The sequence below is a fragment of the Taeniopygia guttata genome, chromosome 3, assembly GCF_048771995.1.
Source record: "Taeniopygia guttata chromosome 3, bTaeGut7.mat, whole genome shotgun sequence".
Classification (NCBI taxonomy): domain Eukaryota; kingdom Metazoa; phylum Chordata; class Aves; order Passeriformes; family Estrildidae; genus Taeniopygia; species Taeniopygia guttata.
The window spans coordinates 59,225,933-59,244,627 of NC_133027.1; the positions used below are offsets into that span (position 1 = coordinate 59,225,933).

Consider the following 18,695-nt stretch of genomic DNA (forward strand, 5'->3'; position numbering starts at 1 on the left):
TTATTCTTTGTCAATATTGGCTAATCACAAATATGCAGAAGTTCCTCATAAGTAGCTCATCTTGCACTTGTTTTTATGCATAGAAATGTGTAACAAAGGGAGTGGAGCCTTCTCATAAAAACTTCTGAAAAGCAAAATACTACTTGATATTAAGCAGGGACCATTTTTTCTTTTGAAAACAATGAATCTTTAGATAAACCAAAATTATTTATTTTTCTATAATAAATAATCAATATATTTAGTAAACTATGGATAAGAGAAAATAATAGTATAATACAAATAATAGAAAATAAATAAACTGTGTTAAAGGTATATGTAGCCCATGGTGTATTTGATTCAGTTTCATCAAGAGAGCTTACATCCTTTCTGCTTTGGCTCGTTGAGTGCACTATTAAATTTATCTAAGGGCTTTCTGCTGCTGAACAAGGTGGTCTCCCTCTTCATTCTCGCCATATGCTCCTGCAGTTTCTCCTAATCTGGCTGAAGAGCTGCATGAGTGTGATATTTACCTTTCAAAAACAAGAACTTTTTGCTAGTGTCAGTCTCCAGACAAGAAGCATGAAAGATGCAGGAATGTGAAGGCTAGAGAAAAGATATGGCCACTTTTGATAAACAGTTCACTGCTAAATCACTTGAGCTGTACGGCAAAATTATTATTTTTAAAACTCTGAAAAGTATGAAGGATTGACTTTACAGGCTGGCTTACAGGAAAATGAATTCCTTGAACACTGGAGCAGCCATGTGTTTCCTATGTGCCTTCCAAAAGCTGCCTTGACCATTTCAGATCAGAAGTGCCCGACAACTCACTGTGTAAACTCAAGTCATGCTGAAGCTGCTGGGAGTGAGGCATGCCCAGGCTTCAGCAGTCTGCATTACTCTTGAACTTTGTCATCTAACAGGTAGATTGCAAACCATTTTTTTGGATCAAACCTAAAAGCCAGGAGCTTTAGATATAAACATAAATCAAATACACACAAGACCAATTTCTAGGCAGCTGGACCAATTGTCCTGGAATAGCTTGCATCTATGCTAATAGTTTCCACAAAGCAGTGGATGAATGAAAACTAAATAGTAGTGATGATTCTGTAATTTTTTTTAATGTCTGAAGCTCAGGAATATTTTGGGGCAGTGCTGTTTGGCATATGCCAAATTTATCTCATGAAATATTACAACAGTTTATAGTACAAGTGCAGAGAATCTGAAGGTCTGCCCTATTTTCAGTAGGTTAAAAACAGTCTTGAGCTTTACTGACCAGTAGCTCATTAACGGCGGTACTATCCTGAGGAAGATGCTTTCAGCATCTTGGTTGTCATCTCTTCATTTCTTAGCCACCTCTGATGAAGGTGGGTGATACTGGCCACTGCATGCTAGCCTCCTTGTAGTGGCTCCAGCCTTCCTGGTGCCAGTCACGATGTCACCACATTGATTCTGTAGTGTGTCACCAGCCCCTATACCTCTAATGATGCCAGGACTGTTTGTACTCAGAAAAGAATCAATAGAGTCTACGCTACTGAGTATTTTTATTTTTTATCAAGAGGCTTTTCTAGGCTATACTTACTCTCTTTGAAGGAGCGTGGTGGAAAGAACTGTGCAACATCACTGCCTGAATTAGTTGTTGGTAATTAGCAACTTGGTGTAGAAGGCAGTGTAACTATACCGGCAATATACTCTCTTGTGAGACAGGGGTTAATGATTCAGAGCATGGCACCTTGCTTGTAGCAGTGTTTCTTCACATTTCAGTGAAGTCAGGTAAAGATGGCTTGGGAGTCTCTGTATCAGTTGTCTCTTTACAGTACAGATCTGCCCTTTCTCTCTGTCATGCTGCACAAGTGATGCATTGCTGAGGTTCTGACTGTGGCAAGAGCTCCTTTAGGAATTATTAGGAATAATCCTTTCTTGTAGTTGCACAATAAGAAATTAAATTTATTGGTATTTCTCCAGACACAAAAAAGTAGCTTAAAAATTAAAATTAATTTACCACAGGTGTAAGAGGTCTCTGGACAGCAGTGTTTGCTGCTTTTAAAGGTTTTGCAACTGTAACCTCAATTCCCTGGAAAATGGCTACTAGTTAATATTAACTCTGGTTTTCCTATAATTTGACATCAAATTAAATATCAATATTCATAAATTTGACATTTCTAATGACAATGATTTTTGTTCATTCTTTATGGTTTTGTAGTTCATTAATAATAACTTTTGTGGCTTGTAGACTGTTGTGCTAAATGAGTACGTGGAACTTTCTATTTCACTCACCCCTTATGGATAGGAAACCTGTTGATCTGATGGACTTCTGAACTTATAGAAGAGCCTGTATTGCAAAAGAACCATTTCATTAAATTACTGATGGCTGTGTTTCAGAAAAACCTCCATCTTGTTGCACAAAACAATGAAAATGGTGGAAGAATAAATAAAGATAGGGGAATGCTGAAATAATAAATAACTTTGACCTTTTTTTCCCTGTCTATTGGCATCTAGTTACTTCCTTTGATCTTCCCTGCCTTAAACAAGGTAATATCTGCCAAGAGAGTGCAACTGTTACTGAATCACTAAGGTCCTATTTGTTCCGCTTGACAGATGACAATGCATTTTTGTCTTTCTACAGAAGCATAGACTTTGAAAGTATTCTCCAGCAAGAAGCTTTCAATACTAGATTTCTTTTTTCTACGTTACTTTTCTCTCTTTTTTTTTTTTTTTTTTTTGGTGGTGGGTGGGTTTTATTTCCCATCTCGTTGTGATGGTGCACTGCTGATGATTGTGTCACCATTTTCTGTGAGGAGCTGGTTAGACAGCACTGAATTGTGTGATTTTGCTGTTGCTCATGATTGTTCTGGCAAGAACAGAACGTTTCAACTGCTATAGCATATGTTGATGCTTCAGTTACATTATGGTTAATTCGTGAGCGTCATTTGTGATTGCTCTCTTTGTTGTTCCCTGATTTTTTTTTTTTTTTGAGCAATTGTTGCTAGTGCTAATTCATTAGTTCTGTACAGGTTTCTTATATTTGTAAATGTTGAATTGTTTGATAGCTTGATCAAAAGATTTTATATTTAGAGTTTAGAAAACAGACCTTTCTTATTAAACAATGCAGCTTTAAAACAGAAGCAGGAGAAGATACATTACCAGGTCTATTTGATTTTTGTGGAAAAATTGGACACTTGTTCTTTAAGGGTGCTGCATTTAGTCAATGATATATTTAAATCTGGGCTATGAGTAAACATTCTTTGTTCTAAGTATACCTTGTACTTAGCACAACGAGAACCTAATTTCTGATGGTGATCTTAGGTGCTGCTGAGTACAATTAACAATCACAATAGAACTGAATGTTTTACATTGGTTTTTCGTTCAGATTCCATTGACCGTTCTTGTAGGTGTGTTAAGTCAGTTTCAAAAATTCTTCTCTGGAGTAAAGAGGATATGTTATATCAAACCTGAGTTATATAAAACTTTCAAGTCCTTCCCAAAAAATTAGATATAACCTCTACTCATTTTGAATTTCTCTGATGGTTGGATGGTGTGCGTGAGGATCAGACTTAGGCCTTGATCCAGGAAAGCACTTAAACTCATAATTTAGCTCATCGTGATCAATTTCCCTGGAGTCAACAACTGATTCAAATTATCATGGAAGATATATAGCACAGCCTTATTTAGGACTATATATTTAATACAATCCCTATCAGTTAAAAAAAAAAAAAGTAAACCTATCAGAAAATGCCTTATAAGGATTCATTTCAAGATCTTTCTGGTCATGCATGTCTTCACTATGTCTGTTGTGGAAGAAGATACTAATTAGCTCCAAAGTGCATCTTTTAGTATAGATGGTACATTTCTTCTATTTAAATGGAATTGTGTTTTCTGAGGGAACCTCTTACTGACACTTCTTTTGTAGAAGGTCTGAATTTTTGTTAGAATTAAGAAATATTTTCTTAACTGCTGACAGAAAATTTTGAGAAGTAGATCAGAGCAAACAACATATCTCCATGCTACAGAGGCTTGTTGAATTAATTCGTAGCATTTTCCCTACATCTACCATACTTTTATCTCTAGAATATTGAATTTGCTGCTTTGCTTGGGGTCTGCGCAGGACAATTGCAGCCAGTACCTTCCCTGCGAGACAGGGTAATTTTTAAGGAACACTTCCTGTCTGTGTTTGTCGTGAGTATGGTCCAGAGGGATGACTAATGGCAGCAATGAACCACTCAGGTGTGGCTGTAGCTGTGTCTGGTCTGCTAGTGGCAATAACAAGTTCTTGACATCAAGGAGAGAATATAGAAACATGTATAGCAACACTGATTAGTTCAACAACTGATACTCCTTGTGGACTTTTCCTCTTGGATTTTAGATTTGTAAGAATAGGCCCAAAGGTAAACCGAGACACCTTCCTTGTGTGGCACTGGCAACAGTCCAGTGGCTCTGTGATAATCTCTGAGTAGATAGGGACAACCTAAGGCATGCAAGAGGACTTGATGTGCTGATTGCAGATTATTCACAGGTACATGTAGGCATGCTGCAATAGCAGAGGTTGATTGACAGTGATTAGGGGAATAAATAAAGCAAATCCATTTACCAGGACATGTCCAGAAAGTGAGGGACTTTTTCTACCAGTGTCTGGTAGATAAAAGTGGGATGCTGAAAGCAGAAAAGCTTTTCCAAGTAATTTGGGTGAAGAGTTCTCTTGGGCCTCAGGGTCACAGTAAATGTAACTGCTTGAGGTGACAGGGTTAGCCTCATCACAAGCACCTTTCTATTGGAGGATCAGCTTCTAGGGAGGAAATGGGAATATGTAAATGTTAAAACAAATTTTGGTGTATTTGAATACCACTACTGAAGAGAAATGAGTGAAGAAACCAGGTCATGTAATAAGATTGATTTTTTTACTTTCTTCTGTTTTGTGGTTAGGGGCTACTTTCTAAGTACTTGGACACTCTGGTCACTTTACTGTACAGGTACCTTCATCATATGTATTTATGGAGAGACATACATACAGGGAACTAATGACACTTCAGAATGAGTCTTTGGGGGACATAGTTATCTCCATCAAAAAAGGCAGCTGGTTTTGTCTTGTGGAAGATACAAAATATGGCTGATAATTTATCACTAATGTCTCAGTGAGTGTTTAAACATAGGCGTGCCATTGACTACTGAGAACAGGTGGGCCCATTGCTGAGGCAATGGGCAGCAAAGGTATTTTGGATAAGGTCTTGAGTAGTTTACAGAAACACTGAGAAGACACAGCGAGGCCAGTAGAATTTTTTTCCTTCCTAACTCATGAAATATGCAAGATCTTGAAATCAGGCATCTGTGGAAAATGGGGAAATAGACCATGGTCACCAAGGTAATTAATCTCTTCTGAGTGTTTTGGTGCAGATCTGTGTATTAAGCACATAGAATAATGGAATAAATTGGAAGGGGTATCAAGGTATCATCTTGTTCAAACCCCTGCGCAAAGAAGGCTTAAATCAGACTATTCAGGGACTTGTCCAGTTGAGTCTTGAACTCAGAGCTGAATCTCATCCTCAAAGGTGTTCCAGCATCTCTGGACAGCCCATTCCAGTATTATACCATTCCTAATGTAAAAAATCATACTTAATATCAAATCATAATTTCCCATAGTCCATCTTGTGTCCTGTTGCCCCTTGGACTGTTGCCATGCACCTCCAAAAGTGTGTGTCTCTGTATTTTCTCTGTATTCTCTGCTCAGATGGTTGTAGATAGCAGTAAGGTGCTTCTGAGTCTTTTTTTCTTACAAGCGGAGAAGGCAGTGCTACCTGAGCTGGTCCTCATATATCCTGTCCATATCGGGATGTCTGGAGCTTAGGAGAACTACAAGGATGCCATGAGGTTATGCAGGGAGCAAATTGGAAGGGCGAAAGCCCAAGATGAGTTTTATTTGTCTACCACCATAAATGAGAGTAAAAGATGTTTCTATAAATACAGCCATCCTCGGCTGGCGACCGGTCACAAGTGCTGCTCCTCAGGGTTCTGTGTTGGTGCTGGTCGTCTTCAGGATCTTTGCTGTTGATTGAGTGCTCTCTCAGTCAGTTTGCAGATGACACCAGGCTGGGTGGGAATGTTGATTTGCTTAAGGATAGGAAGGTTCAGCAGGGTAATCTGGACCCACTTTCATTCCTTTAATCTCATAAACAAAACTTGAGAGTTTTGTTTGAGAGATTCACCACATAAATGAATTCAGCAGGTGTCTTATTTCTGACTGTGTTTGGGAGCTCAGGCATGGAAATATTTGATCATTTTGAAGATGCCTCACCCTTAAGCCAATTGTAAGACATCCAAAAAATAGTTTTCTTGCTAGACGAATGCTAGTGATCACGGTGATCAGTCAGTCCATTCAATTTTTTCTAAACATGGGACAGTAAGTTACCATTTTGTATTTCCCAGCTCATTCTGATTTTTACATAAAACCAAATCTATTAGAAACATTCTTTTAGGATGATGTGTTTGTTATTAAGCATGGAATGTTGCTTAATCTTAAATCAAGGTATCATTGCTTTTCTACCAGTGAACATCCTTGCTCACAAGTAGTTAACATTCTATGTAGGAAAGCAGAGAAATGTTCTTTTTTGCTTTTATTTTTCTGCATCCATGAAAACATCTACTTACTCTTTGAAACATTAGTATTTGCTAGTATCTTTTGAGTTTGTCCAGAGTACTCAGGTATTTTGGCCCATTTTACATATGTAGTAAGTAAATTTATTCTGTATGAGTCAAGCAGAATTATATAGTTTTATCCTCTCCCATGTTTGAGGTACAAAAAACTGAAAAAAATGCACAAGCTACTTATATTACAGGATGTCTTCTACTTCTTCAGAAAAGGATATATTTTAATATATTTTTTCTAATGCTGGATTGAAAAGGGAGATGGTGTCCCATTTTGGTTTCAGGAAATTCAGTCTGTACATCTGAGGTCTGAAATTCAGCCTTGTAACTGACACAATAATCTGCACTTAATCCCAGACTATTACTCTGCCCCAGAAGAGTAATGAAAGAGGAAAACATTCTGTATTCTAGTTTGGACTCTAGCATGTCATTCATTCTTTTGGTAAATTTCGTGCCCAGTCGAATCAGGACTAAGATCTGAAAGAGGTGAGAGCAGGCTCAGCCAGGAAAGAACTTTTAGAAATCTTAACTCTTAAAAACTTGCCATTTTTTCAAGGGTAGAAAAATTGGCCAGAGGTGGATGGAGTTTCAGTGGAATAGCAGAATGCAGTTCTGTGACACAGTATTTCAGCTCCCTGCCAGATTTAGAGTTCCTGCTCCAAACTCCTTATTTGCTGCAGCAAAAGGATTTTGTGTTTAAAAAAAGGGTTTCTAGAACTCTCGAAAGAGGGAAAAGCAAATATTTTCCTTCCAACTGGCTTAGGTACTTCCAAATAATTATCACTGAGCTCATCACTGACACACAAAATTTCCAGCTAAATGACTAAAATCTTATAGTGTCGTAAATAGATGTAAACAAAGTCTTAACATGTAAAATATCAGAATACTTAATGGAAAAGATGTGGTAACATCCTAGCATAATATTTCTTGTGTTTGCACAAATAATTTCAGAGTATGTAATAGGTCTTCCATACAAATTACAGGTAAAATTGAAGACATACTTAAATGCTGTAAATTAATAAACATATATGTGGAATAATTGTATTCAACAGTTCCCCATTTGCAATAAGAACTATTTTGACCAATTTCTTTTCAAAGCCTCTACTTACATTTGACATGTGAAAGCAGAAGCTTCTCTTTTAATGGGAAAACTAACCTAACCCAAAAATTTAGGGTTAGAAATCTTAGGTCTAGCCTTTTGGTGCCATGGCTAGTTCTAGTGAGTTGTTTGGGAGTAGGGGAAAAAAAGAAATATACAACTTTGTATCAACTTATAAAACTAAATGTTCAAAACTTCCACTAACAGCGTGAAGCACTTATCTCCTTAGAGCCTAAGGAATTTTTAAGCCTCATTTGCCTAGTGGTATCAAGAGCTTTAAGTTTTTGTATTTTTTGTTTCCCCGGAGAAGATTTATAAGGCAGTGGGGTAGATGGTGCTGTTCTCCAGCTGTCTGTCTTGAGGAGTTTCCTCACTGGACTAAACACAACATAATTTCTCTGTAATGTTACTGTGGAATCTTGGAAAAACATAATGTTCCTCCTGTTATGTACAATAGATTCTTCTTTAATTGCAGCAGCTAAAAAAAACTTCTATCTTTATAGCTGTGGAACCAAAGTGACAAAGTTTATGGTCTTTCGCTGTCAGCAGGTTTATGGAAAATTTATAGTATGTGCTCTGAGTTTACCATTTTTTGTTGCAGTACTTACTAAAACTAGTGCTGGAAAATGCCTGTTATAGAATGGGGCTTTTCTGTCTTTAAATTTTCCTATAAGTTTAATAGCCTTTGTGCATATTTTTATATTTAATTTATACATAGAAATGTATGTATATACTTTGAGTACATACTTTTGCATACTATATTAGAGCAATTTTTGGTTTCTCTCCTTTTCCCTCAAACTTCTGTCTTATCTTGTCCAAAATGCAAAAATATGTTCAGGCCATTTCTTTTTCCTTTAAATTTTTTTTATTCTTATAAAATGAACTTATTTTGTTACCATTCTCTGACAGCCTTTCAGGACTTATAGTCCCTAGAAAATTATTATGGCACTGATATTAATGGCACTTCCTTCCAGTTATTTGGAGAAGATAAAATAATATCTTCTAAATTTTTAAATTATCTGTTTTCTTTTTTCTGTTTCTGAGATCACTTCATTGTTTCCACAATACTTGCCATCAGTGGAAGAAGGCTACTTTTGGGTTTTTTTTAAGGTTTGTCCGAGTTTAGAAGCGTTGGAGTGATGATCCAGTTGAGCCAACTGCAGTATGCATAGTCTGCTAACTTAATCTGATCATGGTTGTCATTTGTCAACAAATTAATAAAAAAAAAAAAAAAGGATACAAACTATTTTCATCAATCAATCAAAATAAGTAGGATTTACCTTTAGAAACATACCTAAATATTTTTTCAGTTGTAAATGATGCTAGTTTAATCACAGAGCAGCAAAAATGTGATTTAGTTTTAATGTATCTGCATGTGATATTTTGTTGATGTAATCAGAGTAAATTCCCTACTTTGGAAAATCTGAGTTGAACACTGGAATTCCAGCCTATCTAGAAAAGAAAAACAGGCTGAAATTTTTAAAAGAGCAACACAGGATTTAATCAGTCACTTTCATTTGTCCAAACTATTAATTTCTCATTCCCATGAAAAGTGTAGTGCCTGAGTCCTCACTGTTTTGTCACAGCTAATTCTCATTAAAAATGCCTCTGTATGAAGATGCAGTTTCTACTTTGACCTTCTTTGCTAACACATCTGTAGTGCTTCTCAGTCACAGTGGACTAGTCCCTCCTACTTCTTCAGTATTCATTAAATGCTGTTTTCTTTCCTTCCTGTGAAGGCATAAATCTGGATGGATCAAAGCCAAATTTCATTTGTATATTCCCAAACTTCAGAAATATAGCAAAATCCCCAATCTATACCTGATCTCAATAAGCAAATGTTCAGATTTTTTAGAACCAGTTCCTCTCTATTTTTATATACTATGTATCTCCTGTAATATGTGCTCAGCAACTCCAAAACAATATTAGACCTTCATTAATGTGAGATAAATACATAGGACAGCTTGGCTGCAGCTGAATACATAATAGTTGGGAAATTACTACATCTGAGAACGTAGATTTCCTCATTTTGAACACATCTGTCTAGCACTGGAAAGGAAGGTGCTTCAGCCAATTCATGTTTTTATTTACTCTCTCTTGTTACTACATGTAATTTAAAACAAAAAACCCAGAGTGAATGAGGCAAGTCCTTCTGTATGAGATCTGCATAGTTTTAAAGGCATACATGGTGTGGGATTTAGAAAAACCAAGTCTTTGCATAAACATTTTGCTAAAGAGCACTAAATATCATTGCTAGATCCTGTACCCATTCCCATACTCTAATATTTTCATATTCTAGAGCATGTAAAATCTATCATGTAATAGATCAGATTAAAGTGAGTGGTGAGGTAAGTCCTGACCTTTAAGCACAAATATCAGGTTTTAGAAAACCTAGATCTCGTTTTTTTTTTGAGAGGCGAGTCCACAGGCGGGTGCACATAATGCCAGCTCTAAAGCAGGGTGAAGTAGCAGTGTTTGCTAATTTGGAGCAGTCTTTACCATGTAGGACAAGAAAGAAAACAACCCTCTAATAACTTTTTGCATTTCATAGTTTGTTTATATCTAAAAATCCCACTTAAAATAAGCAGAATCAGAGCCTGATTTTTTTTTTTTTCAGTGTACAAAAATAAAAAATTCAGCTTCTTCATGGCATTTGGCTTGACATGCCCCCCACCTCACCCTTGCCCTTTCTTGCTCTCTTGCTTTTCTTCCACCGGAAGAGTAAGTCAGACATTACAGGATGCTGTCACAGAGGTTCTCAGCCAATCCCCAAGATCTTTTTTGTGGCACTCACTTTTTTTTCCTCTCAAGATGTGTACGCGGCTGTGTGCTGCATGGATACTGCAGCTTTCTATTGCTGAGCCCCTTCAGTGGGAGGACTGTGGCTTGTGGAGAGCTGTTCATAGGGTCCCTAATTTAAATGGGACACAGCAGAAGTGATGGTGGTTCAAGTTAACCCTACAGTATGTTAATGTTGTTTACATCTGATGGAAATTTTAAATATTTTACTCCCTGGAAAAGCACTACCTTCCAAAAATAATTAATGAGGTTCTTAAAAATTGCATGTAAGAACACAGAGCACACTCAGAAGTCAACTCTTTGTTTGCTCACTTCTGTTTTCCATCTTCTGCATAGCTATTACACTGGAACAATTTATTTCATGTCAATATATTAGTTTTAACAGAGCATACATATTGGATAATGCTTTAGATAAAAATTCAAAGTCCATTTTGTAGCACACTGTAGAAGTGGATACTTTTTATGGCAGGTAGATTCACATTAATTCTCAGATTATGCAGCTTAATAAGAGATGATGCCTTTTCTATGTATTTCAAAGCACAAAATGTGTAAGGGTGACTGGCTCAAACTTGTAACTGCCATCATGTCAGCCTGTGCAGCCCTGCAGCCTGGCTGCTGAGAGCTGTGCTTCCTTGCTGTTTTGTGAGTCTCCGCAGATACACGGTCACCCACTCTAAGAGAACATGCACACACACTTTTTTTTTTCTCTCACACTGTCTGGCATACTTTCAGCATAACTCTTCGAAGACTTTCTAAACTGCTGGGTATGGTCGTCTGATTATTATTTTTTTAACTGAGAACATGTTTAGTCCAGTGTTATTTAAACAAGCTTATCTCTTTGATCAAAGTCTACAATCTGAAATTTGAACAGGGTAGGGAGGGTGGCTGGGTGGGTGAGGAAATATATCAAGTACATAGTTATGCGTGTGCTGATGTCTCTGTGCCTGCAAAGGTAAAAACATATATTGCTTCAGCATACTCTCGCAAATATGAAAAACTTTGGCTATTTTAGTAGAAGTTCTAAAAGCACTGTGTTATTTCTAAAATAAAACTGGTTTTAGTAAACTTTTCCTGACACTTCTAGTGACCTGCATTTTCAGTTTCTTGGGTTTTTTGAAGGTTGAGCCAAATAACTGTGGAGTTGTTTAAGTATAGCATAGGCTTTGCTAGTATCCAAAGCACACTAGCCGGAGCACATATATTAATGCATTTAGGGTTGACATAAGCCTATTTCATTGACTGAACCACAGACCACAGCAATAAAGCTGGAGAGCTTGAAACAGTTTCTGGAGGTTTTCATTTAGTTCATTCAGGAGAACTGGTTTGTGCGAAGTTAAAATTATATGGAATGAGATTGCAAGAAGAAGCATGCATGCCACACCTTTTCATTATGTTCTCTCTTTTCCTTTTTTTCCTTTCTAAATATAACTTTGAGAGGCGTGTCAGTTTGTTTTTTGAGACGATCCCGTTTGATTATTTTAGATTACTTAATTTTTTAGTCTGATTTCAAAATTCAAGTTTGCTAGGATTTTGTTCACAAGACTAGGAAGACTATCTTCAATTTATATATCATGCAATCAAATAACCATCTCCTAACTGTGGCAAAATGTGGATTATATTTATTTCATCATTTTACAGCATAAAAAGAAAGAAGCATAATTTTCCAGGCTAGTCTAAATCTTTTCCTTGCTTTTTAATGTTATGATAGTACTCTAGTAACTGCAAGTTGCTGTTGCTGATGAAAATATATTATAAATCTTCTCTTCTGCATAGGTATCGTATACACTTTAATTTTATTACCTAGATTTATTGACTGGGGCTTGCTCCCTACACACCCAGACACACAAACATACACAGACACAGAGAGAGACAGACACACAGGCGCGTGCTTGCACACACACACATACACACATTCTGCTTTCCCTATCTCGGTTACAGCTCAGTCCTGCCCAGGGTCAGTACAATGTACACATTACATATTTCTAGCAAACATGCAAATGAATCAAACAGGAGGAGAGATAAGCACAGATAGATTGGAGCCTGCTGAGGAATAAAAGGCAGTAATCTGACTGACCACTGGACTAGTCTTCCTGGGTGAATTTAAGTGTTCTTTCCCGTTAGTTTCTGCAAAGCACTGTACCCTGAAGTGAAAAATTAAAAGATCAGTAAGAATGAAGTAACATTTAGACGGACAACTCTTTGGTATAACTCCAGAACTAATTGTTTCTGAAGTGATGTTTAAACCAACGTCGGCACAAGGCAAGGGCTCCTGGCTTGCAGCCAGCACCTTGTAATGCATATTAGTGCAGATGAGGAGTTCCTAAAAGTTAGAGAGAGGGAGAGGGAGGGAAGAAGAGAGAGAATGTGCATTTTCAGTGCTCACTCTGCATTTGTTTGTATCCTCCTCCTTGCCGAGATTAGAGGAATACCTGTGTAGTGCTGCTTTATTATGATTTCTGCTGAGCCTCAGAATAGGTTCTGGTATTTTTTTTAGGTGGACTGCCAGCTGCCGATCTCACTGTTGACAGTGAAAGCAGATATGTTCCTTGCTCACTGCCATTAGTACTGACCATGACCCTTCACACCAAAACCTCTGGAGTTACCCTGCTGCACCAGATTCAAGGCACTGAACTGGAGACACTGAGCAGACCTCAGCTGAAGATTCCCCTGGAAAGATCTCTCAGCGACATGTACGTGGAGACCAACAAGACAGGAGTTTTTAACTACCCAGAAGGAGCCACCTATGACTTTGGTACTACGGCTCCAGTCTACAGCTCTACTACGCTCAGCTATGCCCCTACGTCCGAATCTTTTGGGTCCAGCAGTCTGGCAGGATTTCACTCCCTGAACAGTGTCCCACCAAGCCCAGTGGTGTTCTTGCAAACGGCACCCCAGCTGTCGCCTTTCATCCATCATCACAGCCAACAGGTACCCTATTACCTTGAAAATGATCAGGGCAGCTTTGGGATGAGGGAAGCTGCTCCTCCAGCCTTCTACAGGTAAATGCTACAGAAATTTTTCTTTCTTATTTAAGCAGATGATCTGAGAAAATTAGAAGGTAGAAATCTGTTATGCCCTAATGTTTGCTTTTTGTGTAAAGAAGCATGGGATGTAACTGAATCATTGATGACATCTAGACCATAAGAAATAGTGTAGAATAAAACAAACTGTAATTCACAGCCCACTGTGACTGTAAGCTGTAAATTTTGAAAACCTGTGTAAAAAACCCCAGCAGATAATGAGTATAAATATTTCCTGGGAAAACATGAAATCATAATTGATTAAAGAATGGCAAATGACCTCAGTGTTGTAATGTATTATAATACTGTCTGAAGTATACTAAAAAGACTTCCACTGTCACACATTTTTCAGTGTGAGTGGTTGTTCAGCTCTTAGCGGGTAGTAAGAGTATTTTTGTTCCTGTCTTCCTTTGCAGTGTGAGAAGTGGCTTACATAGGAAGTTGTTCAGAAGCACTATATCCTTCCTAATCAAAGTGTTAGAGTTGACTCAGTGACAGTATTTCAGTCAATAACCACCTTTCTGAGCTATCCAAAGAGCTGTGTGCATATTAAGATGCACTTTTCATTGGAGGATGATATATATTAACTGTAAACCTGGCATGCTGCTTTTCAAAATATAGGGTCGTTCAGCAGGGTTTTTAATATTTTTGTCCCTCAATAGGAGATTTGTTCATGTTTTCTCTTTTTGGTCTGGACTAGAAAAACAAAAGTATTGCTGAAAGAGGGGAAATAAATTTCCGTGGTTTAAATATTTATTGTCAATTTTGAAAAAAATTATATATTTTCTTGAAATAAGTGGCAGAAATTGATAGAATTATGGCTTCTAAAAAAACCCCCATCATCATACATACCTATACCCATGTCGTTAATGTTCTGTGCAGTCTTTATAGCATAGTTTTGCAACAGTTTATTCTACTGGGCTTCACTGAATCAAACTGAACAGTTAGATTTTTTTTTCTGAACTCTCATTTTCTATTGCTTTGAAAGATACAGGTGAGTTTGTAAGAAGTGTAAAAAACAAAAGTGAAAAAACAAAAGCAAGTAATTTTTTCCATGTTGAGGGCCAGACTCTGCTAGACTTATTTGCACAATAGAACATGTTGCCATGAACAGCAACGTATGTTCTGAAGTCTAGCTTAGCCTGACTAAGAATGTGGTAGTAAAATCTGGTCCCAGGAAAAAAAAAAAATGCACTTTTTTGCAACAGATTGGGCAGTTTTGGGGAGAAAGTACAATAAAGACTGGTGAAATGATAGCTAATGGTTATGTTAAATTATCCAATACAGTGATCTACAAACTGAATTGATTCAAAGAAAATTCTTTTTAGTGTGACCAAATTCAATACTTCCCGGAAGAATGAGTACATGTCAGAGCATAGTGATCTCGAATGATTACCAGTGACTTGAAAGTTAAACTGCACTTTGTGCTCGATTAAAAGACTTTTTTTACATCAGTGTCCTGTGAAAACCTATGGTGAAAAGTGTGTAAGCAACCTTACGTATGTAAACAGGGGAGTAGTGAGTTTGTGAAGTTGAAGCACACAGGCAGAAAATGTTCTATAGTTAGGTATTGTACTGCAGGAGGATTCAAACCTAAGAATCACCTAGACATAGAAGTTGCTATGGAAATAGTGTTCTGTTAATTTTTAAGCAGTGACTTGAGATGAGACCATTCAAAATAAAATTAAGGTACTTTTTTAGTTTAACTGCTTGAGCAAACGTGTTAGATCAGTGCTGTATTCTCCTTTTCCTAACATTTCTGATCAAGGTTGTGTGTCACCCTTGGGGATGTGTATTAGCCCTTTGAAATTGCTGAGGCTTAATGCAGCAGTAATTAGGTGAATTTATGATCTTGGATATGCCAGAAGGTTTATCTGCATACAGTGTTATACAAATGATTTAATGGCCCCTTCCAGCCATAACTCTGTGGAACGCATCTTATGTGGTAATAAGAAATGTGTTTAAAAGTGCTTGCTATGATTACCTTTTGTTAACAGGCATGGTACTGTTCAAATTAAATTAATAAAAAAACTTTGCCTTTTTTGCTTTTCATTGTTGTGAGGTCATATTTACAAAGTTTTCACCCTCACAACATTAGACATTAGGTCTTGTGTTTTGGCATGAGCCCAATCACCAGTAGTCTGTCAAAAATAATTTGAATAGGTGTTCACTGCCTAGGAAGTATTTAAATGTCTAGCCGTTGGGTTTATGAATAAGTTATTTTAAAATCTTCCAATTTGCTTTATTCGTTGGCTTCACTTGGGTTATGGGAGAAAAGAAAGCATAGGGCAGTGTAATTTGGCAAAAAATAAACTGATGCTGGAGATTGAAAGATGTCTAATTACCAAAATAGAGAGTTTCTGGAACAACCTACCAGTAGGAGTGATAAATGCAAAAAATCTTAAAACAGAAGACCTAAAGAAAGTAATAATGAATCATGATTAGTTTGTTATATGGCTGCCTGATTCTATGAAAAGTTATGTAACCTAAGACCCAGTAAGTCTCCTCTGCAATTCTCATTTACCTTTCTGTGTAACTGAATTGTGCTATTTGACTTTTTAGGGCAGAAATATTTGCATTGTATCACCCTTTTCTACTCTAATTTTGACATTCAAGTGTTGCACTCAGTGATATCTTGGACAATAAATAAACATTATAGGTTGGAGCAGAGATTATATTCTGTTTGATACTTGGACAGAATGTTAAAAATCTTCAGTCACAAACTTAAAAATTACTGTGTGTGATAAGGAAAACTTTTAATGTCTTTTGACTTTGTTGTAAGTGTTCAAAATCATACTGCCTATAGACAGATATGTATTAATAGGTGTATAACTATATGTCTGCTAATTATGAAGTTATATTTTGTCTTTCAAATAGTGACGCTTTTTCCTAAAGAGTTAGTCCCTTGTTGTGAGATAGTGGTAGGCTTCTATATCTAGATGAAGAACATAAAAATACATAAAAAGAATGATTTAAAAAAAAATTAATAAATGTCCCTTCTGGTATCTCTAAATCATGAGGCATCAGAATTTGAGAAGTGGAGAAAAAAAGGCTTAATTAACTTAAAAATGTGCAGTCTATACATAGACCTCTTTTATGTCTGATCTTGTGGCTGTTTTTATAGGTAGCCAGACTAAAATACCATTTTCTTATCGGAAAATGTCAAATTTAATTTTTTAAAAAATTCTATTGATAACTTTTAGTGTTTTTTTTTTTTTTAATTATTAAATGCTGACTAGTGGTTGATAATTATTACAGGAAAGTCTTGTACTCATGACTATAACAGTAAATTAATAGAAATATTTCTTTTGTTCTTAACTGAATTTTCTTATTGAACTTGAGTTTAGGTTATTTCTGCGTATTTCCTCTCACTTTTCAGCAAGTTTTGATCCACTCACAGGGAAAAATCAAGGCTTTCAATAGCTAATTTTCAGTAGCTTGTAGATTCCTACAAGCAACAGCAGAACATCCTTTTTGCTCTGCCAGTGTGTGATGTTGTGTCATCCCACTGAGTCTGCACTCCTCAGATCTGAAGTAAGGTTATGCACATACTTAAGGCCCTTTGTAGCCTGTCTTTGGTGCTGGTTCCAAATTTGGCCAAAAAAAACCAAAATCAAAAACACCTGCACCTTCCAGCTCCCTGATGAGAACTGTCTGTCAGTCTGTAGTGAGGGACAGAGGCTGGGCAAATCAGTGTGCAAACAGAATAACAGATTAATTGCTCCCTCACTTTTAGTGGCTAGTTGGTATCTTCAGGCTCTATGTTTAGATTAATGTAATAAAGTATTTGTTTAGCATTAGCCACAATTATACTGCAATCGAATCTGATGTTCTAATCAATATCATCACTGTTTTAATTTTAATGCTTGTTAAAATTGAGAAAGATTACAAATGTAGATGGATCCCTCTTCTGTTGTAATTTGTAAATCCATCCATCCAAAAAAATAGTTACAAATGCATAAACTTTGTTAAATTTGTCTGATTCATTATGAATTTTTCTAGCTGTTCATGTTGAGTTCTAGATAAAGATTTTTTCCAAATTTTAAAACTAAAGTGTTGAAATGAATACAAAGTTCAAAGATGATTTTTCTTTTCTTTTTTTTTTTAATGTAGTATAAAGTATTTCATAACATGGAGTATGATGTAATGTAGTGTTTTGCTTTGCCTTTTTTTTTGTTCTCTAAAATGTCAATCTGCTCAGAGGTCCTCTCTTGAACAGTTCAAGTGTTCAGGCAATTTCTTGAACAATTGGAGTGTTCCTGTTTTCAGGCCTTGTGCTGGTATCTTTGACAATTTTGCAGCAATAGATGACTTTAATAAAAGAAACAGAAAACATGGAGTCATCTCAGGGGTAGTTTCTTATTTCATGGAAATGTTATAAAGATAAATCCATTAAGTGTTCTGAGATGCTCATACATGACAATTGTGAAGGACTTGTATAAACCAGCTTCAGTGTTTCTGCAGCCCTTCTTGGAGCATGTGCTGATGTGGATCATGCTGCAAGCGTGCTTGCACCATAAAATCACCAATCCACATCGTTGAGGAGAGCATCTGATCTGTGACTCCTTGTGCCCCTGAATAAGGGCAGACAGTGATGGAAAGGGGTAAAAGAGATTTTATGCTTCCTCATTACCGTCCTTTCTGCCAAGGCAGGGAGATGGATCTCACTTGTTCTCTCTTTTCATTGAAGAAAACTTCATTTCTGCAGCAGGTTATATTTTATGCATAAACCACAGATGTAGGAAGTGCTTCATATATCAAGTCCTTCCCAACAGGACTTGAAATTTGTGTCTAAACCCACGGTTGTTCAGATAGACCATGTGAATGGGGTTCATCTGATCAAATGTAGACACCTAGGTCTGTATTCATTCTTTCCATTCCTTAGGCATCTACTGCTGTTTGAGAGGCCAGAAGGTCAGATGGGTCTAGCAAATATGACAGAAGACCTGCTGGGTAACTATAGTTTTTGGAGTAAGAGCTGTGTGTCAGTGAGGGTCACCACCAGGAACACCTCAAATGGCATTGACAGCAGCATCAAACCTGCACATGGACCCCCTTCTTGCTCTGAGACACAGAGAGAAAGAGACACTGGGAACACAGATTGTCTCTTTTTAGGGTACCTGATTAAAGTAGACCAAGGGCATTAGGCTCAAAAAAGGCAAGTT

The 18,695-nt window shown here is 36.9% G+C and overlaps 1 protein-coding gene across 1 annotated transcript in view; it reads left to right on the forward strand.

The window, feature by feature from the left end:
* The window catches only part of ESR1 (estrogen receptor 1), a 176,348-nt gene that overhangs the window by 59,676 nt on the left and 97,977 nt on the right, over nt 1-18,695 (forward strand). The window contains 1 exon segment of the mRNA NM_001076701.1: nt 13,005-13,509. Coding sequence (NP_001070169.1) covers nt 13,082-13,509 — 428 coding nt within the window. The 5' untranslated portion in view covers nt 13,005-13,081.